Raw genomic sequence first — 27,660 nt, 5'->3', positions numbered from 1 at the left:
CGTATTTAAATTGACTTCACCAGAGCAGATTTAGCCACAAAAGGATTTCCAACTTTCCACCTAAATGTCATTTTAACAAAAATACAGTTTCTTTAAAGCTAACATGTAGTACGAAACCACTACACTTATCTGATTCAGTGAACAAGAGCTGGCGCTGTTAGAGGTCTCTGTAGCAGAAAAATAACCGGTTGTAATAAGATAATAGCTTGAAAGGAATCTAATACGAATAAGTGATGGAAATTTTATGGAAAAAGAGCCACAACAGTTTAGTTAATAGGCTCTTTTTATACCCATTACTGTCAAATTAGCAAAAAATGAGGGGAAAGGATGAATCCATTGCAGGTATAATTGACTATTTAACTGCAGAGGTTTAAATGAGCAGTGCCTCAAATTAAAAATCTAATTGGAAATTTTGCAAAAAAAAAAAGGAAAAAGAAAAAACATCAAAAAGTCACATTTAGAAAGATTCTTTTGTGAGCAAAGTGTAAATGAGATACAAAAGAGATGAGGAAGTGATCAGACGTACAGACAGCTGTAAGTTGCATGGATGGTATATTTCCCTACATTAAAAGGTATCAATGATCAATACCTACAGAAAATTACCTCCTCATGGTAAAAGAAAAGTTCAAACAGCTGCAGTGAATCAAGTTTCAAGAAAACGCTTTGGTGATCAAACTGCAACTGAACAGAAAAGGAGGTCATGAGAGAGTTACTGGTGTGAGAAACTGAAAGGGATTTTCTTCAGTTGCACAACAGCATAGGGAGGTATTAGGTCCTGGCACAGCGAAGCCACCAACTGTTAGTCTGCAACAACAGCAATGAAAGAAGCTGCTCGGAGTGTGAAGAGCTTACTTGAATTATCAAACACAGGAGTCAACAGAATGATGCTCCGTCTGGATTTTTTCTTCTCCAAGTTCAAGTGCGAATGCAGCCTCTAATTGAGCACATTTGACTGATATCAGAAAATCCCTGAGAGCAGCAGCTTAACTTTTCAGAGAGAGCTTTATGTAGATAAGGGAGCCGGCGAGAGTAAAAGGCAAGTAAATAAGTAACATTAATTCAACCAGAACTGGGATTATTGAAAAGTACATAGGTAAGCAGTAAATACAACAATATAAATGTGATAAAAATCTACATTATCATGCTATAATGTATATTCTCTTCATCAAAAACATACCTGGAGTGTTACCTTGACCCTTACATGCATATGTAAGAAATCCTTTAATCTCCGTGGCAACCATTAAGCTGTTCAAAACGCCTGTGTGGACTGAGCTCCACCTTCGAGTTGCAGTTTCCACGCTTCAGAGTTTCTGTCTCATAGAGAAACCCTCCATCACTTCTCCCTCACTCAGCTCCTTCAGACTAGAGGCAGGAATTAGTAAACACCTGGTGGAACTGCACATCTGCTGAGCTCATCATGTAAGCTACTTCTCAGTGCAAAGCTGGTAAAAACATTGCTAGAGTTGAAAAAGGAACTTTAGGAAAAAACAGGAGTTTTTAAAGAGACACGGGCCCAATTTCAAGGCATTAAATTGTGATGTCAAGTTTCTTTTAAGTCATATTTGTTATATATAGCATATATTTTTTAACAACTGGAAGTAACACAGTTACTTGGTTGTGCTTTAAAATGGCACTAAGTACATAAAAGAAACAAACAATACCGCCCTTTTAACAGAATTGGTTCTCATGTTTTAGATTGTAACAAAAAAAGAAAAATACGCTCTGATCAAAGCAGAGAACATATTTTGATGGTAGGTTATAGGTTATGCATTCCGATAAGGTTCTGTTTTCTATAAGCAGGTGTTAAATATTACTTTCATTAAGCCTTTTTTTTTATTTGAAGCAATACAATGTAATATAATTTTAAATGTCGGATTTTTATTATTTATAAGCAGAAAATCCTCATAATAGCAAATGAACTAGAGTTTGATTAAAGTGGACAGAACAACTTTAATCTGGTGTGAATCACTCAGAACAAAAATCCTTCAGCAATGAGTCCTGAGGGGCCAATGTTTAGAAGAAAACATTTATCAAGAGGAACAAAAAATGGCAACTCATATCAAACGTCTTCTTTCTTCGTGCTTGTTTCTTGGGGATTTTCTTTCCCCTCATCTCCGTGAATTTATAGTTTTCAATTAGTACCCTTTCATCATCAGCTTAAAGTGGAAATCTCTTTGAAATGGAAGCATAAAATTCCTGAATATAACCCATTTAGGCTGCAAAGGCTTTCGGGCTGTGCTGAATTTATGGTCCTGTCTACTTTTCCCATTTATTGTTATCTCTGCTGAGTCAACACTCACACAGGTATGATTTACTCATCCGTTCTTTTTTATGCCTTTTGTCCAGGGCAGTAAGTTTCTGCACTTACTGTCATTCCATTTCTAAAAAAGTTATGCATTTCTACACTGAATGCCAGAACTCTGACTATTTCAGTGGTCCATTCAAAGAATATTCTACTCTGACTTGATGCATATTTAAAATCTGTAAGTGTGAAGTTCATTTCATACTTATAAATTATGTAGGTTTACATGATTCATATTTTCTATCAGTGAATGGCACCATTACAACCTTAAATGCACTTCAGAGTAAAATTTTAGCACCTGTATCTTAATTTTATGAATACTTGTTCATAAAATTCAGGATAGTTGTATTTCCATGTAGTCGATCTCAGGGATCAGAGGATAATACAGTATCCATTAAAACGACAATAAATGTTTGACCCTAAATGTTTTATCAAATCAATGCTATAAATGTAATGGATAGAAGAAAAATTAAGTTGCTGGGATGCCGTCAAATATGTTCTCCTTCAATTTGCTCAGATACTGAGAAAAACCTGTTGTAAGCAAAACCGATTCTCATAACCAAACATTCAGAATCATTATTTATTTGTACAAAGAGAGGATGAATATTACATTTGTCCACTTGATGAGCTTTGCTCACAAACAACAGCTGACACCACTTCAGTGGTCTGATTTTGAAGTCCCTGCTCAAACTCTCTCCTCCTTGTGTTCTCCTCGCTCATATATGAATTGTTGCCTTAAATCCAATATTCATGTTATTTCATAGTCCTGTGGCAAGAAAAGCAGGAGGGTTGTGCAAAACAGAAACAATATCTGGAGGAAATGTCTTAATTGTGTTATTAACTGTATTTATTCAGAGTTGGGATTTGAAAGTTAATGAGATATAAACAAACTAAATCTGTGAGTTTTGTAAACCAGTATACTATGTTGCTGTTTTGGATGGAATATGCCGACAACACAAGCTTCTACTATGTACTTTAGTTTGGGCAAAATACCCTTTTGTTCTCTCATATCTACACTGAAAAATAACTAAACAGGAAATCCTGCCCATCCCACATAGGATAATATCAAATAATCTAATCAGAGGAAAACAAGAGCCTGTGGGCTAGCATGCAACAAGAGGTAATGAACAAATTAAAATATTCTGTATCTCAAAACAGCACTAAATCAAAAAAATCTGTTATTAATCCTTCATAAGAGAAAAGCTCCTCTTTCAATGGGCTTTGAACAGCAGGGATTTAAATGATTATTATTTTTAAAAAACAAACATATTTTACAAAACAAAAGTATTAAAAGGTGTATAATTTTATTTTACAGTATAAACTTAAAGCAGATCTTGTCCATGATCTAAATGTTTTCATTCCCTGTCCAGTCGGCTCATTCCAACAGAACAGAGATAATAAATCAAACCAAGTAAATCAACTGTAGACCAGCTCAGCTGATTTAAAAATTTATTCTTCTTTTGCAATAGGTAAAACTTTAGGAAAGTTATAAACATAACAAGTATTACCAAACTTTTGACAAAATAAACAATGCTAACCAAATATAAATGATCCTGGAAGAAGTTTTTGTAAGTTCTTAAGTTCGTAGATGTCCTTACTCTGAACAACTGTTAACATGTGACCAGTTGTCTAATAGCACTCTGTGAAAACTGTGAACCTATCTGCATAAAGAAATTAATAATAATCTGACGACAAGAAATAAAAAAATAGCATGTCACTTTCACAGCACAGTCATCATTATCACGCCCATGGTGAAAAGACAAAATATCACTCTTTAAATATCTGCTATTTAAGTAGAGGCAACATATGTTGCCTTTGATTCACTTCATGATTGTTCATGTTTTTTCATGTTTTAACCAAAAAAATCAGATGGTTTTAGATTTCATGTGATGCAAAGAAGTGCATTATTATTATAATTATGAAATGAAAAAGAAATAAGATTTCAAATGGTATTTATAACAAATACCAATCTGAAAAGTGATTAATACACATACATTAACATGCTTTCATATTAGTACTTCTAAATATCATCATACCAACATTTAAAAAGATTATAGATAAGGTCTCAAAGTTTTACTCAATATTGTGTTCTACATGTGTCCTTTGTTTACAAGAAGAAAAAATACACTAATTGCAAAGTCTTGGCAAGAAAATTAGAGGAAAACTGCATCACTAAGGCGAGTTAGCATGGATGGTCAATACAATTAGCATGCTAGGGCTAGAGCAGCAGGTGTTAAGCATCGGACTGCAGGCTAGCAACCTACATCAATACCCAAACTAATTAACCAGATAATAGCTCAACAAAATCCCACTGCTTATTCCCACTGATGTAGACTTTACTTCTCAATTTTTCTGAAACTCTTCAGCTGGAATTAATTGATAAATCGGTCGCCTGTATATGACAATGATCATTGATTCATTCAAGTTCTGTCATTCGATCTTTGGATCTTTATGTAAAAATCTGTATTTTTTTAATTAAGATGCTAATAAGTTAAAGCCATAGACAACACTTTTGACTGATAATATTTTATTTTAGCTGTAGATACAAAATTATTTATTTTCCCTTTTAAATTAAAGCAGTTAAATCACGTTTTCTTTGTGTCCAAATAAGTTGTTCATGCTGTTAGATTGTGGCTCAGTTTTCCTTTTGTAATAGAAATGTCAAATCTGTACTCTTGCAAATTAGATTAACATTCATGATTTCCTTTGAGGAATTTGTAGACGTTATACAGACTGATAGCTCAGAATTAAAACCACATAACTAGAGTACTTTGTCCCTACTTTTCCCACTCATGCTTTCACTTTTGATGTTTCATTGGATTCCATTTTTTTGGGGGCTACTAAAAGTAAAACTAGAACTTAATGACCTTCTTGTACCATATGTTTGTTTAATGCCAGTAGTTCTTTGCTCTCATGGAGTCTTTGCAGTCTTGGCTTTGCTTTTATTCTCTTCCACCTTGAGACTCGCTGATGGTCAAGAGGTGAGGAATGTCTGCAGAAAAGCCCTGCCTCAGAAACTCGAGGGAGGCAAAGAAAGGCGTGTGATGGGAAGGAATTGGACAAAGAGATAAAACGACCTATCTTGTATGATCAGGGGTTTTTTTTTCTTTATCTTGCTGCTGTGACCTTCATCTTTGTTTTTATGCTCCTTCATGGCATCCGAAGTGCCGTGAACTCCTCTTCTCTGTGGGTAACCGTGAGATCTTCTGGCTGAGAGCTTGTAAAAGCCCTGTGATTGCCGACCACCCCGGGGCTAGGTATTCACCTGACACTGAAAATGGTTTCTATGGCAACGCCCGCTCGCCAGCCACAGGCAGGCTCGATATTACACACAGGAGGCGGCGACAGGGAGCGGCTGAACGAGGTAATCCATTTGACAACACGATGCGCAAACACGGCACAGCTCTGTGACTCTGTTTAACGCAATCAGAGGGAATCCCACTGAGTCTGCAGCTTACCATGCTCACTTGTTATAAAGCGTGTGGTTTTACTGCACCACAATATGGGCATGAGAGCATCAGAACGGCTTGCTGAATGCTTAAAACCTGAGCATTCAGCACCCGAGCTGAACCCGAGCATGTTTGTTCGGAAACAAAACGAACAAACGTAACGATCATTTTAGTTACCTCCGTTGTCCTTTAGGGTGAAGTTGGGATTAACTGGCAGTTGGCTTGGCAGAGCAAAAGAGAATCTCTGTCCATTGGCAAAGTCGTCCTTGTCCACTGCTGTGACGGTCTGGATCAACTGAGAAACAAAATGAACATACTTTTAAAATCATTACCACAACATTTTTACTTTTTTTTTAATAATGCCTGGAGAGTAGAAGAACCAAAATCACATGAAACATTCTCCTTCAAAGCTGTGCACTTTGCTTGAAGCACCACCATCTAGGATTTCAAAAAAAAAAAAAAAAAAAAAAAAAAAGAAAAATGGAGATTTAACAATCTAGAATGGCGCCACTCAAGGTGGCAGCAGATTGGAAAAAATCTCTCATGTTGGTTCTGATTTGTTTGTAGACTTTTGCTTTTTTAGTTAAGGCTTTGCTTCTTTTTTTTTTTTTACACAATTATGATTTTGGATGCTGAGCAGCTGGAAGGATTTTTGCTCTTACTTTTTCTTAATCTTTGTACAGTTGTTCAGATGTGCAACCATGGCAACAAGGTGATTTTCTTTTTTACAACCTGGAGCAGTTGATGAACTGATTAGTTTCGAAAAGATGAAATAAAACCCCAAACCCAAAGGTGTTGAAAGGAGACTTCATTTGGATGTGATACATCATGCAGTTCTGTTGTTAGGTAGATAATTGGGCTTAATTAGCTTCATGGCTATAAATTTACAGTGGTAATAATTAAATGACGACAATGACTGTAAAATCAACCAATTACTCCGCGCTTGTAAGTTGTGGACCTTTGTAATTGAGACATTTACAACTGGGTTCATTTTTTAATTGCTACGAATACTTGAAGAGCAAATGTAAACAAATAGAAATAAGTTTAAAGGAAATTATATAAATTATACAGTGCAAAGCGCAGCCAGAAGAATCAGCGTGATACACCTACATCTTTTTAGAATCAATTTAACATAAAGGGCAAGAACAAAGACTAAACATAATCAGTTAGGGTGTATTTCTAGATTTTCTTTGCTATAATTTGAGAATAAAATCAACCAAAGCTAGGTTTCATATGCTTGCCACATTTATTTTTACATATTTTCTGTTAAATCTTCATGAAGAAGACTGTCTTAGTTATTCCAAATGTTTATTCAATGACAGTTGTGCCATTTCCTCAGTTTATCCTTTAATTATTTCTTTTGTTTTGTATAATGCTGCAAAAGTTTTTTGTTTTTTACTTTTTTAATGTGTTAAGTAACATCAATTACAATTCTAAATTTAAGTTTTTTGTACAACTGAGGGTCAAATATCTGGTTTAGCAAACTCTTACAATTAGAAAGAGACTGACCTCATCCTAAATTTGGTTATTCCTACATATGATATTTTTCTTTAGAAAATATAGATGCATTGTTGTTCATATTTATCGAGTGATACACATTTAGTCTAATATCATGACATTTGAAATCCAGGTGGTTGGAGGAGTTTTGGAGTCTAGTAAGCCATATGCAGTTCCTTAAAATAGCATTTTATAGTTTGATTTAGTTTCTTCAGATTTGCAAAAAATATTTAATTCAGTTGCACTTTCTTATGTAAATGTAGATAATTTCCAAATAATTACCACAAATTGAATATAATGTTCCCCCATGCACATTTTCTGCTGAATGCAAAAGTTTCACTGCCTGCAAAACATTGTGATTCTTCCTATTTAATCCTCTGAGCCAGGAACCCTGAGCTTGCAAACCTTAATTTAAATTTAATCCAAACTTTCTTTTAGACTCGTCTTGAACCAGTGCCTAACTATTAAAAATGTATTTAGTTACGTCTTTCACTGCTTTACTCCATCATCCTTTGCAAAACCACACTTTCAGCCATTTCCAAGCTGCTGATTGCTCTATATCTCAACAACCTTCTTAATTTGAATGAATCAAAGACTACTGTGAGCAAATTGGAACAAGCTTCGATTTAGAGCTGTCATGGCTTGCTGCTGAGATACTCATTTTGTATAAGGGATGATTAAGCAGCCTCTCTGCAGCACCGTCTCTACAGCTCTGGTCTCGCTGAGCAACTGAAAAATTGCTGAGGGAAACAAGAGTTCAGCACAAAGAGGTGCGGTCAGGGAAATGGCTGCGGTTAATGTGCAGCTCTCCACACTTTCTTCTTTTGAGTTCAAGGAAGTTTTGAACATGTGAGGCCAGAGATAGGGAGAAAAACTGTAAAGGAGTGTTTAGCATTTTTTTCCTTCCCCAGATGGGTTCCAGACACTCACCTGGTCGAGCTTTGAGCTCTCGCACACAATGACTTCCTCGTTGGTTGCTATTTCTGGTGGATTGTCGTTCATGTCCAGCACCTGCACGGTAACAGGAACGTGCCTGAGCAGACTGGGGTTGTCTGTAAGCAGAGAGAGAGTAGGAGGCGGAGGGAGAGAAGCCAAATTTAGGATTTCATTGCAAACATTTTAAAAACAGGTACAGTGACTGGGTATGGTCAAGATACTGCAAACAAGGAAAGTCCAAGCTCTAAAGGTGACCTATTATACTTCCTTCAACATGTTAGGATAGGTCCATGGGCAAACAAGACATGTCCGTTAAATTTTTTTGTTCAAAATCAGTGTTAGATAATCAGATTTCAGTCTGGTCAGTTCTGCTTGTTTTGAACTCATTTCAAAATGAGATGTTTATGGATTCTGTCTCTTTAAATCCAGAAAAGCTGCTGCTGGCCACCCCCCTCCGACTCAATGTTTATAATCACAGGTGAAAATGGCTGCAAACTTGAAAAGCAGAAGTAAAGACTCCTGCACAGCTAACAGAAAGAGGTTTCTAAGTAGTAAGTCAACAACAGAACCCTTGTCTTTTCCAGCAGCCATTGTACAGTTCATACAACGGTAAAATCAGCTGACCAAACAAACTGGATGCAGTCTCAATTGAGACTGAACATTTTTGAAACACCAAAAGGCAATAACTAATTGATCAACTTATTGCTGCGTGTTTTTTAAGAGGCTGTTGGGGATAAAAATGTGCAAAATGAGAATTCTTCATATTTTAAAAATATTTTAATGTTTTTCATTGTAGTTTAAGTAATTCAGCTACACCACTTGCTCACTTGTTCCTGAAACTGGATAAAAAAAGCTTCTCAACTCATCTGAATTTTACTATTTTATGAAATGTATAAGCACATAGTAAAACATTCAATTATTTGCTTATAAGCCAGCGACTTTTGGTTACTTAAAAAAATCTACAGAATGTTAAGGAATAAAAAACTGCAGTGATTTTCCACCAATTGTCTCAGTTTATTTGCATCAAAGTAAACCTCTCACCTTCCAGGCTGACAAATGTGACCTTGAATTTGAATATATTGGTGTGTAATGCATACAGTAATTGACTTGTTGCAGTGCACCACAGGACAGACAGCGACTCAAAGATTACGAAGTATATTCCTCACATTTGGTTAAAGTTAGAAAGCCTAAAATTAATTATCACTAATTTACAGTAGCTGCCCACAAATTATGTAATAGTTTATCAACCAATATCAGATATACTCCATAGTTCACTTTTTATTACTGGCAGACTGTGGTAGTCTTAAACAAACTGCTTAAACAATTCAGAGTATGCAGGACTTTCTGTGGCCCTGAAGTAAGGGTCCTTGAGGAATGCAGCTGCCTGTCGACCCGTGAAGCACCTCTGTCCAGGATTGCAGAGTGCTTTTACTGGGTGGCTTCCAGGAGAGATAATGATTTACGGTATGAGTGTGCAGTAGAAGGGCTGAGGTGAAACACTGCGTTTGCTCAGCGAAAAATATTACTAACAAGAAAAAAAACTGTCTTCAGGTGCTCACGTCCTCAAGGGAATTCCTAGTTCTACATATTTAGATTTTATTTTGTCTTTAGGAATGTGTGCGTTTGTTTCTAATACCTTGTGGGGACAATTTTCCTGAAACATACTACGCTGTGGGGACCAACTGCTCCTTGTGGGGACCGGAGCCTGGCCCCCACAAGGGGAAATGTTGTTTTTGGGTCATCTTTCAGATTTAGGACTAAGGTGTGAAATGAGTTTTGGTTGGGGTTAGGATTAGGATTAGGATTAGTAATGGTTAAGGTTAGGATAAGGGCAAGGTTTTGACTGTAGAAATGAATGGAAGTCAATGGAAAGTCCCCGTAAAGATAGCTGCACAAACAAGCGTGTGTTTGTGTGTGTGGGTGTACATTTCTCTGTGTGTGTGACTTTTTTTTTTGTAAAGTCTAATAAATGTTTAAAATGGGATCTGCTGTTTTCAGACAGTTCAGTGTCTGCGATGGGGATCCAGGAACATTGCACACAAATGTAACAAATAAAAGAGGAAACTAAATTAACTATTCTACATCTACATTTTTATTTTAGACTGAAATAAATTCAATGTTCTTCAATATCAAAATTAGATGTGTCAATAATTTATTCAAGGTAAAACTGCAAGCACTGTGAATTCCCCTCAAACTCGCAAAGGAGTTTTGCTTTGCAATCTTCTCCAACCCATGATTATCTGCTACTGCATCTTGTTTCACACCAGCATTTTCTGTGATTCAAATTTCCAATAACATGCCTGGATACACGACTCTGTGAACCAGCATGTTCTTTAGCAATGACCTAAATTTAAACTCTCCAATTCCTCTTTCGCTTTTGGCTTTGTCTATGAACTTCTAACCTCTGCAAGACAGTTTACAACATAAAGCAAACAGTCTTGCATTTTGCTACATAAAGCTTTTTGTAGCTGTATTACTGTGTGTAGGCTTATATTGCTAAACACTGACGAAGAGATAAAGAAACATTAGCATGCATGACCATTGGCTGGAGATTTGTCTAATTGTGATAACAAATTATCCAACTCACTGGAGGTTAGGGGGCTTTATTGATTTAATTAGTTACCAGACTAGGAAAGGACATTTTAACAATAGAGACTGGTTGAATTTTATAAGCAATCCAAGAGAAAAGTACTCCAACATGTTTAAATACAGTATAAACAAATTTGCAAGTTAAATCAATACTTTTTTTTACCTTATATCTTCATAAATATGCAAACTATACAATGCTTTAGACATGTGATTTGACTTACAACTGGACATTTATATAAACATATGTGACGCTTCATGATGAAAGTAGGAATAAGTCATCAAAGCAAAAAAGATAAAGACCACCAATTACTGAAGGAATGATGAGTTTCTTGCTTTTTTTTGCAAAAATATACTAACTGAAGCTATGAAGAAAGCACTGAATGCTTTAAATAGTTTTATAATGATAAACTTTGTGTCTGAATTCAGCCTGTTTATAGAGTAAATCTGAACTCACAAGATGGTCGCTTTCAGCCTCGTTGGAAAATGGAACGAAACCTGAAAATCTAAAAATACACATTTCTCACTAGATAAGACAAGTCACAACTGTTGAACTACATATTTGACATTTAAATTTTAATATTGCATATTTAATGAAAAGCACAAATGAGCTTTTCATTAACTATTACATTTTTGGAATAAATATCCATTTTTAGTGAATATGAATGATTCTACTTTTCTTCTGAATTTCACTAATACAAACTCTTTTAAGGCTAAAATGACTTATTCTTAGAAAAATGTGTATTTTCAAAAATGGATGTTTTGAATCTTCTATTTCATTTTATTTCTATTTCTGTGTGTTTGACTTAATTAGAAGGCTTAAACCCGTCACTTTCAGGATCCGTAAATAACTGAAAATGCCCCCAGAGAGACTTGTTCCTGGTTTTGTCATGGTCAGTCACAAATACTGAACCATCTTTCATCTTTACTGCACCACAGTTTTTTTTTAACCACTTCCACGAGAATCGCCTGTCCAGAGTGTCCACAAATCAAACCTGCCATGCTCCATTAACATGGGGAAACAGGTCACAACAGGCGATCATGGGGAGCTGATTATGGTATGATTAAGCATGTTCTTTCCAAAGATGGTGAGTCTGTCAGCATGCAATCTAACTAGAGTGTCTTTAAATAACACAAACACTATCAAGTGCGCTGTCCTTATACGATGTGCAACAGATTTGATTCTGTAGCTGAGGGGAGCATGTGTGCTGCTGATTCATGTACTCATTGCTTTTTATGGATCCCCTCTTTTATTGATATTGATTCTGACTCCTGTGTTACTCTCTATGAATTTGAACCCGCGCTGCCCTCTGACTATATGATCCCCTCAGGGTGTCCTGTTATCTAGAGGGAGAGAGAAAAAAGAGGCAGAGCAATAGGCAGGGCCTTTTTCCCACTTAATTGTTTCTATCTAAATCATGCTGCCATGGTAAAGGACCAATGCAGCGTTCCTTCAGTGCAGAACCTCCCTGTTCCTTCTTGTATAATCACTAGAATTTTAATTTGCCTCCAAATTATAGGAAAATTACAGAAAAAAAACTTTGTAGTTCTTGTAATAAATGAAAAAGATGCACTATGGTAATCAGAGGTTTATATTGTATATTGTACATATAAGTTGAATTTTTTCTTTTATATTTATTTTGTACGCAGATCTATATGGTTGTGTTTTGCTGGAAATGTCTTTTATTATTTAGAGCGGGGTATGATTTCAAGTCAAATGCTGATTTCATAATCACACATTATGATTATGAAATCATAATGTGTGATTTCATAATCATACATTAATCAAGCATCTTCAAGCATAGTTGAAGATGCTTTCAACAATTTGAAAGCATCTCGTAGAAAAACATCAAAACTCTGCATGGGAAACAGAAGAACATGCAGTAATCATCTTGCCTAATCATCCCGCAAAACTCATTTTCATCCCTGCTCATTTTGCTTATTTTCATTTTCAGTTCTCAGGACAACCATCAGGATAAATGTAGAATCTCCAGAAACAGTTGCTATGGTGAGAACATCAATCATTTGGGGGTATATTTGTGTGTATTTTTTATCCTTACTCACCAAGCTAATCAAGGAAACTTAAGTAGCAGAAGCACCATTTCCTTTCTGCTAAAGTTTTTGCTAAAACTGATGGCAGAGGAGCAGAAACCACCTCAAAATTTATGAGGAGATTCTCAAGAATTTCAGCAAAGATTCTTGGTAAAATCTGACACCAATAGTACAGATTCAATTTGAAAAGCAGTAGGGGAAATCCAACTTGAACATCCTAAAGATCACAGGGTATTTAGTCCATTGTGAAGGAAGCTAAACAGGAGTAAAGTATGTCTGTTCTTAGGAAATATTAGCCAATTTCTAGCCCAGATGTTTAAGTAAGTCAGTGCAATATGTTTTTTGTACACCTGGGTACCTACCAACCTCCGAGGCCATTACAGTGATGTTGTGCCAAGGTATGTCTTCTCTATCCAGCGGTTGTGTTGTACGTATGACTCCGCTGCTTTCATCAATTCGGAAGTATCTTACTCCGTCCTCTTTGCTGTCCAAGTAATATCTGTCAAAAAGATAAATGCATTTTCAGGTACTGAATTAAAAGGCATTTAGGTGTACATAACCATCAGGAAATCATTGTCCAAAAGATAAAAAAAGGAGGCGCACACAGATTAAATTGAGTGTAAACATATGTACCAAAGAGCAAAATACATACACATACATATCAGTAACGTGCAGGGGGTCTGTATTTGAAAGTCTGATTATGATGAAGTCAGTGCCTCACCAGCTATGAACCTCACCTCATGATTACATATATATATAAATATTTAGAGTTTTAGGGGGCATAGTTGTGCTTTCTTTGACTCATTACCTCTGGCAAGCGCTCCTTAGAGCTGTTGATGATATTAGATAATACACAGTGGCTAACAAAGCTCATTAAAACCAAACAAATCTCTATGTTTGCTTTGTCTCACAAGTATCAAGTTGAATGCCTGGGTCCCTTCCAGAGTTCACTACTCTCAGTCTCAGGTTGAAAGGTTTGACAAAGAGGTGAGGCCAGACGTAGCAACAATCTGACGATATGACTACTGAGTAAAATTACCATAAGTATTTACACAAACTAAAAATCTAATAAAGTTGTGTTTAATTAGAACCAAAATGTCTATGATTATTGCTATGATTGCTCTCTTCTGTGCTTTCATTAAACATTTAATTAACTTCCTAATGCTTCAACAATAATCTCTTAATATAGCAACAAAATCTAAATTGTTATTACATATATAGTGTTATTAAAAATCTGCATCAAACACCTTTCTCTAATTTGGAGTTTTATAGATATTTAGTGAAGCACAGCAATGTTAAGACCCTCCGTTAAGTCTTTGGTTTGATGAAAAAAAACAAAAATCCTCAAACACATGAATATCAGACACACCAGATACTTTTTGTAGTGATGTCACAAATTCAGACCATTAAAGAAAATGGCTATGGAAAAAATAAAATCCAACTTTCTGAAAACACCAAATATATCTGATGATGGTCTCCAAAAACTCACAGAAGAAAAATGAAATGAGAAATCTCATTTAATTTCCCACTATTTTCTCATGAACATGAGATACCATCTATATTTTTACACTTAGCCTCACATTTCCCTCATGCACCTGTGATACAGGGAGAAATCGTCATTAATTTTATGCTGGACGAGTCCTGAAACACTTTGGCACAAAGCTGCTTGACATGCTATTGGCTGCTGTTTGCAAAGCAGCCAATCCAGGAGCGCCATTTATTTTCGTTGGTGCTGATTGGCTGTGCCCCCATAGATATATGGAAGACAGTAGATGTTAGCTTCTAATAGGGTTTCCTCTGTGTGTATTTATGCATTTTCAGGTGTATTTGGTGTTTGAACTCCTAAAATTGACATATTTTAGTAGCTACATGCATTTTTAGAGGTGGGTTTGATGTATCCATGGATTCCAGATATAAATGTGGTTTAATGTACCAAATCTTTTATTCATTGCTTGTGTTACATTAAAATGTAACATTTCTCCTTAACTTAGACTTTGGCAATAAAAGTCCAAAGAGTTATTTTATGTTATAGTTTATGCATTTTAATACATACAATAAAAGTGTGCAGCCTACAGTGAAGCAGTAAGAAGATAAAGTTTTAAAAGTGAAATCAGAATTGGCTAAAATCTGTGTTGACTGGTAAAAGCTTTAAGAAATATCATATAAAATACATGTTGAGCTGGGCAGCTCTACTGCCTGACAATGGTCCCACTCAACAAAACTGCAGGACAAATATCTGTGGTCTCAGGCAATTATACTGTCCCATTGTCACACAGCGTTCACCATCAGCCTCCATCCGTTTTTAAAAGGCCACAACGACCACAGGGCATTTCACAGACGCAGTAAAAGTCAGGTGAAGTGAATGAGCTTAACAGCACAACCAGACGCACAAATGATTTGATTTTAACTCAGAGAAATGGGTTTTGCTTTAAGACTGCAGGAAACCTAAGCGTGTGGAATAGAAAAATGTTGTTTAAACACAAAGTGTGGAGTTGTCCAAAATCTAGAGGAGCATTTGTTGCTCCAAACATAGACATTGTTAACATGTAAGGAAATTTTCAGTAGCCATATTTACAGAGAAATGTTTACAGCTTCTGGAACATGAAACAAGAAAAGTTTGAGTTTTAACAACTGCTTCAGTTCAACTCTCCGACCTCTAAGACAGAACCTTGCAAAAACATTCACATCCCTTAAACCAGGGGTGGGCAATTAATTTCTTCAGGGGGCCGCATGAAAAATCTGAAATATGTTGGAGGGCCGATCCAGCAATGACTCAAATTTAATCTTGACTCATTATTCATTTTCTCATACCTCTTGTTGTAATAAAATATTTAAATCATATTCTTTTGTTAAGAAGAATATTCAGTAAATATTAATAAAAATTAATTTGTGGTTTGGCTGAAGTAAGAATTAATACTATCAAATTAATAGTTTAAAAAAATATCACATGTGAATTTATTTTTAACTTTTTAATCTCTCCACAATTGAAATGGTGTGTGTTATATTAATCAACTGATCAACTGCATATATGAGCAATAAATGGTTTTAAGTGTTGGAAAAAGCCTGACGAACCTGCAGAGCTGCAACTTGAAGGACTAACACAAAAGTACCTCCAATCAGATGCAAATGAATGGGAAAACAAGTACCACAAAGTACTTTAAATATAGCAGAAACTTAAAGAGGTACACACGCAAAACTAATATCACTTTAGGTAACATTAAAATAACTCATTACAAAATGTCATTACAAAATGAAACTGTAATGACTTGAAAACTTGTAAGAACCAAAACTGAAATACTACAAGGAATAGACAGCTTCAAGTATCTTTGTCCTGGATTCTCTTAAATAAACCAACTTTTTTTCCTGTGAGATTTGGACACCCATCTGTTGTCACGCCCACCAGTTTGTCCCAGTTCAGACCCAAGCTTTCCAGACACGCATTTACCTCTACTAAGAGCTCACTCCCTGTTGTTGTCCCTTTCATTGACCGCATGCCTGCCAGCTCCTCCGTGATGCTAAATTCTGCATTGATCCCGCGCGAAGATGAGCAGCTGGGCAGTGTCCCGTATGTCACAGCTCTAATCCAAAGCCAGGGAAAATACCGGTACTCAAAATCATTCACGCTGTCTTTCAGTTGCAGCACCAGGTTCGTCGCGATGTCCTCAATCCTTCTCGTTACGTTTGCGGCGGGAGAGGGAGATGTTCTCAAAAGCGTCTTTTTTCTCAGGACATATTAGCACTGCTTAATATACTCTCCGTCAGAGAAAGGTTTGCTCTTCCTAGCAATCTTGTGGGATATGACAAAACTTGCCTTGACTGCAGCTCCTCTAGATGCCAGGCGTTTTGTAAAAAGTGTTTGTTGAGCTTGCAACTTGGCTACGAGTACAGACGACTCAGTGAAGCGCTCTTTCTCTGAAAAGTTCTTGCATCTCTTGTGTTTGGTCACGTAGTGACGGTGGATATTATATTCCTTTAACACAGCCACCTGCGCACCACAAACTAAACACACGGCCTTGCCTTTGACTTCAATAAAGAAATATTTCGCTGTCCATGCCTTGTTAAAAATGCAGAATTCGGAATCAACTTTTCTTTTTTTACCGTGAGATGACATTTTGTGGGGATCGTGTATTCGGCTGCTAGCATCACCTGTTGCTGTGCGTTAGCATTTACGTACGTGCATTCATAAACGGTGCGTCAAGCCCTTTCAAAATAAAAGACAGCTGTGTCGCATGCACACGAAAATACAGTGTTTCGTTTTGACTGGGGGGACGCGGGCCGGACAGGCATGCCCAACGGGCCATATCTGGCCCGCGGGCCTTAAAATGCCCAGGTCTGCCTTAAACATTTCACACCTAAAATCTTAATGTATTTTATATAGCTTTTATGTAATATATGTATACAAAAGATGTATAAAACAGATTCAGAAGTTGTACAGCCCCAGTTAACTCCACAGCTGTTAAATTCTGGACAACAGTTTGTTTTCCTTTGTAAAATGCCTCTTTTTTCATTATTATACTGTGAAACTGTATAAAAGTTAAATGGGTTTCACCATTACTAATATAAAATATTAATTTCTCACTGAAGTCATGCTTACTTTGTTTTCTCTGTTTTTGTTTTCAGGATTTTAAACAGGCTTAAAATAGTATCGGAAATGAAATGCACCCTCCTTCCTTAGAGACAACGCAAAACTCAGCAGACGAGACAGTGTCTGATAAAAATCACCAAACCGGCAGCTGAATTTGCGTATAAAATGATTTTCAGAAAGTTGGTTCATATGCGCACTTTATAACCCACCTATCAGGACTCGGCTGCTCTGGAGAGCAAACTGAGATAAAGGAGAAAAAGCCGGTCAGTCGCTGCATTTTATGGACTTGTTTTTACTCCTTATTCTCTGAAAGGGTTTTTATGGTTTGTCCTACAGATTAATGGATTTCAAGTCAAATGCTGAAAACAGACAGACAAAGTAGCTAAATTGTAAACAATGAGATGCTGTGATTCTGCAAGTCATTGTGTTTCTTCGAGGCACAGAAAGAAAAAAAAAAAGGAGGTCTGCAGTCTGAGTGAGAAGAGATGTACACACAGCAAAGGTTTATCTGACAGCGAGCAGAACTGTTTGAATTTATTTCTCCTCTGGAAGCAAATATCTTTATAAAACAGAAAAGGGGAGATAAAGCATAAAAAATATGTGTATGGACTTAAACTTTCCACAATCATGCATTTCATCCTCACATGGACAGGTTAGGAGATTCAGTAAAAGACAGAAACAAAGTAAATGTCCTAAAGGCCTAATACTAATCCAGCTTTTGACCCACAAATACATGGCACTGTCAGTCCTGGAGGGTTTTTTTCTATCTCTTCAATCAAAAGAGGTTGAAGGTTAGGGTGGCAAAACAACCACAGAAAAGATAAAACAACATTATATCTTTATTCAGAGCTGGGTTGAGGGTTTCACATGTCCTCTTACAGTCAACTCTTGCAAAAGAAATCTATATATTTTCTGTTTGCTGCTTTTTTCTTTATTCACTTGCAAGTTTTGTCCCTCACTGCATCTTGTGCTGCTGCCGCCCACTCGATAAAACAGACTGAAATGGCAGCTAATTTTACTACAACAGAGATAAAGAGTGAGACAGAAACAACAGTAGATATCAAATGCTGTGAAAGTCAACCAAGCAGAAATGTTCTGCGGTGAAAACTGCAAACCAAAACCAGTTTCGTGTAATCATCATTTTCGGGCGTAGATCTGTTATTGACACCAAAAAACATGAACTTGTCGCCAAACACCAGCTGGGTGGTTTTTATAGAAGTAGCAGAAACCCAAATGGAAGAACAAAAATGTACAAAATGTGAATTTTGCGTAATAACCAAGCCATGTCGCCATAGATTTTTGTGGATTTACAAAAACGTTTTGGCATTAGCACTGCACCTCAGAGACACAATATAAAATGTATATAGACCACATCTACGATTTTGAGGAAAAAAGTTAATTTAAATGCCTCGGCAATAACCAGATATAAATGTTAAATACTATACTATAAACTATATATAAATATAAATATATATTATAAACTCATTTCATGCTATGCTATGCCGAAACTCTGTCAGCATGAAGATGATGATGGTGAAGATTCCCTCAGAATGGCAAATGTTTTAAGTGGGTGACGTAGAATGAAGTGGTACTTATTTTCTGAATATTTCAGTCAATATTTAGTAATAATTTTGTTATGGTCAACAGAAAAATGCTGAAGTGAAAGAGGCAGGGCCTACTGTACAGTTCCTAATGGCAGCAGGCATGATGGAGAAATTTCTTCAAACTCATATGATGCAGCTTTTAAGTTGAGGACTATCGATCGGGCAGTACAGGAAGGAAATAGAGCCGCTGCACGTAAACTCAGCGTGAACGAAAGCATGGTTCGGCTTTTCTGCTCTCTCTCTAGTTTAAGCAACTTACTACATCTGAATAATGAATGTAATTTTTGGAATTGGTTGTACAAAGTAACATAGTCACATATTCTTTCCTGATTAAACAGTTTTGCTGCTTCTTCAACCCAGAAACCTGCAGCACTCGCAGCAGCTGACCTGTGCGACCCGACTCAGTGAGAAGCAGAGAGAGACAGAGAACACAAACAGCAGGAGATTTTACAAAATAATCTGAAAACAAGCCTGGTAAACTGTACCCATTTCGGTGGCAGACAAAATGTTTTTGTCAGCTTGCTTACTTTAATATGAAGTTCCTGAGAATAGTTTTCTTTTATCTGTACTTCTTCGACATTCCTCAGTGAAATTCTCATGGAACATTTTTGTTATATTTACTGCTGCTCCAAATCCAAAGGGAGGTATCTCCGGGTAACCCAGAAGCAAAAGCCAGGAGAGGTCAGGTAATTTGTCCGGTAAGGAGCGACCTCGGGGCCGACTGAACCCCTCATGAAGCCGAAGTCACTCTCCCTCCAGTCAAGACAGGAACTAAGTTGGCAGAACAACAAAGCAGATATTTAAGTGGTTCCAAATCAATAAACAACCTTGTTTGACCCACAGTATTCCTGGTCCTTCTCTGATGTTCCGGTTTAGTTCGATGAACGCCCAGGCACTTTCTGAAACTTTCCATTCTTTATTTTTATCCACTCATGAACCCTGACATTACCGTCCGATATTAGAACTCCGAATTGGACTGGAATTCTTTAAACCTCAGAGAAAACCAAGCCAAAGTTTTGAGAAACGTGAAACTTGTAGTCATCTTAGATAATATTACGAATATTATTAGGAGGTAGTTTTTCATTCCTAAAACTGCCTTTGCTTAGTTTTATTACCTCATTTGATTGAAATTTTTTATAATTTATTCAATTTAGCCCAATAAATAAGAGCAGTACTTGACTGCAGGGACGGCTGGTATAAGAGGGCTAGTAGGGCTAAGCACTCCCTGACATTTACAATAAAGTGGATAAAATAAACAACTTAAAATTAAACACCTAAAAATATGTTAAATGTTCAACAAACCCGGTATCAAACCGCCTGGGGAAAATCCCTGGATCTTTCCGAAGGGCTAACTGCTGACAGCCCCATTCAGTGTTACTGTCTGTCACGGATCACAATGACTGACAGGCGTCTAGCCACGCCCCATCGGTTTGTGGCACATTGGGGCTGATTTTGGTCAGCCCAGTCAGGGCCAGCCCGCTGCCACAGGATTCATCCAATCAGGATGGACGTTGCTGGAGCACGAGTGTGTGTGGGCGTGGTTCGGCGTAGACTGAGAAGGAGCGATGGCGAGCAATATTAGCATAAACGAGTAGATTATTTAACCCATTTGTTCCCCAGAAAAGTCATCAGAGTGAGCTTCTCTTTAAATAAGTTAGGTCATAGATTTATGACATATTGTATTGTATCTTGTTTCATTTTATCAGTGTGATTGTACATTGCTATCACGCAGGAAAAAAAAATCAGAGCACTATCACGTTATAACGTGAAATGTGTCTTGTTTACATGTGATAGTTATCTTTTTTTTTATTATTTTCTATGGAAATATCATCCCAACACATGTCTGCTGTATATGCAAAATAAATCTAAACTATGAATAAAAAACACTAGTAAACACTAGTAGCAGTAAGCACATTTTGGTAGTGAAGAAACATGAAATTGTGACATTTTTGAATGCTGCCAGAGTCTTAAACCAGACTATGCTGATCTTATGATCCCTGCCTTTTCCCTTTATGCCTCCATGATGTTTTCCTTTTATTTGTTCCAAGCTGCCTGTCAGTTACAGAAGGAATGATCTGTCAAAAATACCCTCAAACATGTTTGAACTCAGCGTGATAAAATGCTCCTTGTTTAATGGAAGTGGGAGTTAACCGCCTGGTACAGAGGTTTCCACTTGTTGCTTCACATAGTTGTGATTTCTTAGTGTTACGACAGCTCATAAATGCTTGACTTGGCTGATGGTGCCACTAGCTCACTGTCATGCTACCTCTCATACACTTTCACTGCCCTCAGCATTTCAGAAACATCCTCTACCACAGCATGTGCGACACAGACTACCAAACAGAGCTGCAGGAAATTTTTTGGCCAACACTGGAGTCCCGCTGGACTCCTGTGGCTGCCAGGCTGTTTATATTTAAAACATTTTGTCACAAGATACAAGCTTTACACTTGTGCTTGTTAATGTGTATTATTAAAAAAAATCTTGCATTATGGAGGGGAATGTTGTGTTGGGTACAACAGGTGCCACATATGTGGAGGTTTCTATATGGGGCCAACTCCTGACCTTAAGACCTTCTTCTACCCTTCTGGTTTTTTACGTCTCCCTTCTGATTCCTGTGTATAACGGTCAAAAGTGCCACAAAAGTTGCATTAAAGTCAAGTTATTTCTTACTATAGAGCAAGAGTATCAAACTCAAAAGAACAGTGTGCCGAAATGAAGACAAATCGGAAAAAAGATAGCATACATTTCAGTTACATTAACTGCAGTCTGATTCTATACTTTGTGCTTTGAGCGACGACATGTTTTATTACTTATTTTACATTATATCTATAATCCCTTATTGTACTTTTTGAACCATTTAATAGTTTTTTTTGCAGTTTATTTCAGGCATGTTTTACTAAAACTATTGTCTTTGTCAGTTTCAGTTTCTTTGTCTGAACAAATTAGAGTTGGACTGTTTTTGCATGTTTGGTGTATTTGAGTGTGCTGTACTGCAGCACACTTCATTACAAATAAGTTTTTAATTCAGTACATTTATGTCCATGTCAAAAAAGAAACATTTTAGGTTTTAAATTATGTTAAGCCCCAGCTATTGTGCTGGTATCTGAAGTGAACGAGTGGATCGGTGGATCCTGTCTTTTACTTTAATGAACAGATCCAGTGATGCTTCAATGTTCCTATTACAGTATTTCTGAATTCACCCATTGGCAGATTTTTCTGTGGATTTTTTCAATCAAATCTGCTTTTTATGGAGCATATGTAATATTATGCTATTGGCTGCAGTGACGTGCGGTCAGGGGAGGCAGGTGAGGCAGTGCCTCACCAGCCATCATGGAAAGAAAGAAAATATATAATCATAAAGTAATTTAAATTGTTATATTCATCCGGTGGTTTGTACTAAAAAATATTTATTTTTCATGTAGCTTCACCAATTTCGATTTTTATTTGTTCAAAATCGCTGAATTTTCTTATTTTCCCATTCAAATGCTTGGAAGCGATGCCGGTGAGGCAGCAGCGAGCTCTGCCTCACCTTGGATTGCGCAACCCCTGGCTCTGCGCTGGCTGCTAAGCGGAGAGAGCATGTTGCTGTACGGCGTCAATAAAATGGTTTAAACACATTTAATATGTGAACTTATTTCCAATAATTTAGCTTATGTATATAATGTACAGTGCTTTTTGTCACCAACTGTGTTTGTGTAACGTGTTTCGTGTAATGAGCGATTATAAACGGCAGAGAACAGGTTCGAGGTGAGGCAGGCAGTTCTCTTGCCTCATGGCAGGGGGCGCTCAAGATCCCAGACGTTCGTCTTGTTCACTCCTCAACTGCCGAGTAAGTGACAGCGAGCTAGGCTAAACGATTCGGGAAGCAAGTCAAGTGCAGCGATAGATTATAATAGAGATAGTGATTTTTTGTTTTGTTTTTTAAGGAAATGTGTGTTTTGTGAGCTACAGTTTGTATGTGTAAGGATGCAGAAGTGAAACATAACCTGTAAACTGCTGTCAATCTATGCATCTATTTGCAAATCTGATTCTGATGACGTCAGTGCCTCACCAGCTATGAACCTCACCGCACGTCACTGATTGGCTGGCATTTGATAAGCAGCCAATCCAAAAAGAGCCATTTGTTTTCCATGCCGCTGACTTGACTGTGCCCCCAAGAGCTGTAAATAGATTCTGCTAAGACAGTCTCCACTGTGAGTATTAATACAAAACTTGGTGTTATTAATTATTCATTTTAATTATTGGTTACAAATAATTACAAATTCCTGTAAATACTGGGTGTCCTCTGTGGATGGCTTCCCACTGGTCCAGAAAGCTTCTGCTTTCCAACTTTCACTTGACCATTTTTGGTAGACTCTACCCTGTACCAGCAGAGCATTCGGAGATTTGCAATTTTAGTTTTAAGCTGTCCATTAGTAAACTAGCTGTTATAGACTCCTAGAAATAATGTGAAGGTCAATTAGGATTAAACTGCAGGCAGAATTTGGCCTGCAGGCTTGACTTTGACACAAACGCTATGAAGCAACACCAGGAGCAGGGAGGATGGCAAACACTTCTTGAAGCAAAGGTTTTACGTTGCTATTTTCTGCTGCAGCAATTGAATAATCAAGAGAATCCCATTATGGAATGACAGTGGGTATATTTTCTTGCAAATGACCTAATGATACATCAACCACCAACTGGTTACGTCTTTCTACTCATAAATCCTAAGTGCTTTTTATGGACCCTCTGGCCTCTGCAGCACACGCCAAATATACCAGATAATATCCCATTACACGCTGCAACAACAGAAGACCGTTTCTTATTGATATAAGACCAATGCATTACCTCTTAAGGAGTATCAGGTTCACAACTATTCCATCAATTTTGTCAAGAACATGAAGCAAATTCAAATCATTACAATCGCGGTAGTTGCTGGAGTGTAATGCCAAGGAACAAGGCACCTGTTCAGAACGCTGCCTAAGGCTAGTATGAATTTTTATTTTTTCCTCCCCCCATTTCCCACCAGCATACAAGCATCTGTTTAGAGTGCATATAAATGTGCAGAGTAATTGTCTTGCCTCAGGTTACTTCTCAGGCTTGCAGGAAAAATAAGCAGATACCTGGTGAAGCCAAAAAACTAACATGAACCCTCCCTGTGAACCCTCAGAATGTTCTGAAAGTTAAATAAAAGGGAATATAACAGAAAAGAACATTTTTTATGACATTACAAGTTTTACTTCACTGAAAAACAATGACACATTTAGAAACAGTCAAAAAGAACATCCTATGCTATGCAATGATGATGACACAAGCTTGACTTTATCAAAAATACAAAGGGTAGCACAGTTTTAAGGAGAAAGTACAATTTTAATGTCAAAGTCAGTGAAAACATGGCGTAAGGTGGTAGTAGACTATCAAAGGATGATGAAACTGTCAGGTACTGTGCCACACCTATTTTCTATTTTTTTAAAATGATTTTCAGAAAGTAGAAAAGTTTTTCCAAGATAGACAGTTGTTTTATTCTCCACTCATTTATTTCTCTGAATTTTGCCAAATTCATCATCCGGAGAACAATTGATGCAGAACACCTTGCAAAACTGAAGAGAATAAAAAGTCTATTGACATCTTAGATAAGTTACGAAAAAAGCTATTAGGCTTCATAAAAAGCGGAATAACAGGAACCAACCAATTAACTTTTAAATCAAAGTAATACTGTAAAATCTAAAGTATTTGAATATGTAAATAATTCTAATGCTTTATGCTTTGATGTATAAGGCCTTAATGAATAATTCTGTATTCGGAAATTATTAAGATAAAAGACAGTAAATATAATTTATGAGGTTTGTTTAGTATCTTAACATGCTAAAGAGAAAAATCAAGTAAAATCCGGATGTGTTTCAGTGTCAATCTGTGGAATAAACCGAATGATAATTTCAAATTAGGTGCTTTAAAAGAGCCTTAACATGTTAAATTCTAAATGTTTATGCTGTTATGATGTACATATACGTATTGTGTACCCATGTTTGTATTTGAGTATGTCTATATATGTGTATACATATTCTGGGGTTTTACTGATTGTGAGCTCAGGTTATATAAAACAATTTTTGAGATAAAAAATTATCTGTTTGGTTCACAGGCTCTCCAATCTCCAGATACAAAACACCTTTTGATTTAAGATAGAATCAAATCACCCAAATACTTTTTATCTGCTGCAAGTCAGCAGAAAAAGTGCTGAGCCTCAAAATAACCTAACTGCTTTATCAAGGCTGGGTTTTCTTTGCATTTGCAGTTTGCAAGTCTAAAGGAACAAACAATCAATTTTTCAGAACTTTTTGCTCAGACTGTACATTCAGATTTAATGTGATTGAGTCTCCTACCTTACAGGACTGTTTCTGCTGTCTGGATCTCGAGCCGTAACCGATCCCACTTCAGTTCCACTCGGTGAGTTCTCGTAAACATCCAAGATATAATAATCCATAGAAAAGACGGGGGCTTCGTCCACATCGCCCACTGTGATTTTAAGGGTAGCCGTGTCTTTGAAAGCCCCAAGGTAGGAAAACCGTGGATCCACATGTGTATTCATTCCTTCAATGTGTAATGTGTAGGTCTTCTTTCTCTCATAGTTCAGGGGCTGCAGGAAAAATAAAATAACACTAAAGCTTTTTTTATGGCACAAAAGAAAACTATGAGAATTCTATATAAAAATGAATGCAAGAAAACAAACTACAGTAATCTATGGTTTACTCAGTCAAATATCTTGAAACTAAGTGATTTGGCTAGTTTAAAATCCTATTATGTTTAAAAATAGAAAGAGTCTATTGGTAATTAATTTACAAAAGTTCTACCTTAAGCTCAAGTGACAGAAATAACAGAAGGAAATATGATTTCAGCAGCAAAACTGCGCATACTGCTTTAATATAAATGTGCATTTCAGTGCATGGAGTAAAATTTGGACTTTTTGAACGATGAGTTGAAAATTTTTTTACCATAAATCAATTCAAAACACTATCAGAAAAAATGCTTAAGTCTTATAGACTTTTGAGTTAAAAATGAAAATAACCTATCACATTGTTCATTTAATTTACATGTCCACAACATTGTCACTATTGAGGAAGAGGCAGGTTGATTCAAGAGTTTTCTTTCTTTTACTTATATAGTAAGTGTTGTAAGAAAATGTATTTGTAAATTAATGATGAAATTTGTTGTATTCAAGTGAATAAACTCATTGATGTCTAAATAACTTTTTTGTACAATGGCTGCCACTTAGGGATGATATTTCGTCAAAAGGACCTTTTTAAGAGTATTTCCTTCACCGTGTGAACATTGTGGGTGTCTTTTAAAGTATGTCAGATGCAAAACGTTTTGATAAGCACAATACGAGGAGCTCATCAAGGAGACAATTCTTAACAAGGCTGCTATAATTCACAACAAAATCCTTCCAGAATGAAAAAGAAAAATCTCACTTACCAAGAGCACCAGCTGCAAACATTAATTCCTAAGTCAAAATTGTTCAACATGTGGTCTGAAATTCTGAGAAATACTTTCTTCTTAAACATGACAAAACTGGTTTGGAAAACTGATGGACAGACAGATGGATTCAGAATACTGAGAATGGCGGTATTTGCATGGTTTAGGGACAAAGCCACAGATGAATGGCTGAAATCTGAGAATATTTGAAAGCCCCTCTTAAAACGCTTCTGGCTACTTTAATAGTTCAAACACCAAATATCCCCTAGTAAGCATTAATACACTCTATGGAAACCATGTTAGTACTATTGCGCAAGCTAAATTCTTGTTTTCCCAGGTCCACTTAATCAGCAATAAGTGGTCCTTTAGTGTTAAGCAGCATCGAACCCAGGTATTCCAGCCGCATTTTCATTTGAAACTTTTAGATATCCTGAATACAAAAAATACAAATAGGTAACTCTACAAATACTGAACCACAAATAAGCAGGGATCCAATGTACAAAATGAGCCAATTTAACTAAAATGTAAAAGTACATCTCCAAAACACTTGCAAAAAAATTGCTACTTTCTTCTTGTGGTCAAAAATCTTACACTACAGAGTATTTGAGCAACTTTTCATTTCAGAAATCTGATTTCAATTTAAAAATCTCTTTTACCATCCAAGTACAAATAGCTACTGTACATCTCTATTAGCTGTCAAACACTAGAAAAAAAAAAAGCCAAACTGTACATAAAGCCTGTCCTAACACAATGGGCATGAGTGTAAAGTAATCAACAAGAAACAAGATACTGAAGGCTAAAACTTTAAGCTTGTTATGGTAGATGAGGTTCTGAGTCAAATGATCATTTTCAGGTATTGGCATCTCCATCCAAACTTTCTTTCATTTGGTACCAGTAAACAAACCATTTCCTTCCCATGGATACCAGCCTTTTCCCTTTGCAGTTACGCTCGCTTACCTTTTTCAGGCTGATGATTCCCTCCTTTGTGTCTCTGTCTGTGGATATGGAGAACATATTGGCGCCCTCTGAGTTGATGATGCTATACTTAATGTCCGCATTAACACCAAGGTCTTCATCATTGGCCTTGATCTTCCCCACCGGTTTCCCAACTTGAGCGGATTCTGGGACATACAGCTGGTAATTTTCTGTGAATGAACATTGATTTGTACTCATTTAGAGAAAGAAAAAAACAAAATCTC

The 27,660-nt window shown here is 36.6% G+C and overlaps 1 protein-coding gene across 5 annotated transcripts in view; it reads right to left on the bottom strand.

Annotated features, from left to right (window-relative positions):
* Positions 1-27,660, bottom strand: part of LOC122824250 (cadherin-18) — a 199,553-nt gene that overhangs the window by 16,397 nt on the left and 155,496 nt on the right. For all 5 annotated transcript variants that reach the window (XM_044104627.1, XM_044104625.1, XM_044104626.1 and 2 more), the window contains 5 exons: positions 27,419-27,606; positions 25,372-25,625; positions 13,185-13,321; positions 8,179-8,300; positions 5,929-6,046 (listed from right to left, as the gene is read on the bottom strand). In XM_044104627.1, coding sequence (XP_043960562.1) covers positions 5,929-6,046; positions 8,179-8,300; positions 13,185-13,321; positions 25,372-25,625; positions 27,419-27,606 — 819 coding nt within the window. The remainder of the gene's footprint in view (positions 1-5,928; positions 6,047-8,178; positions 8,301-13,184; positions 13,322-25,371; positions 25,626-27,418; positions 27,607-27,660) is intronic.

Source organism: Gambusia affinis, linkage group LG21, assembly GCF_019740435.1.
Source record: "Gambusia affinis linkage group LG21, SWU_Gaff_1.0, whole genome shotgun sequence".
Classification (NCBI taxonomy): Eukaryota; Metazoa; Chordata; class Actinopteri; order Cyprinodontiformes; family Poeciliidae; genus Gambusia; species Gambusia affinis.
Note: the sequence above shows the minus strand (reverse complement) of the source record. Positions and strands in the feature narration are given on the sequence as shown.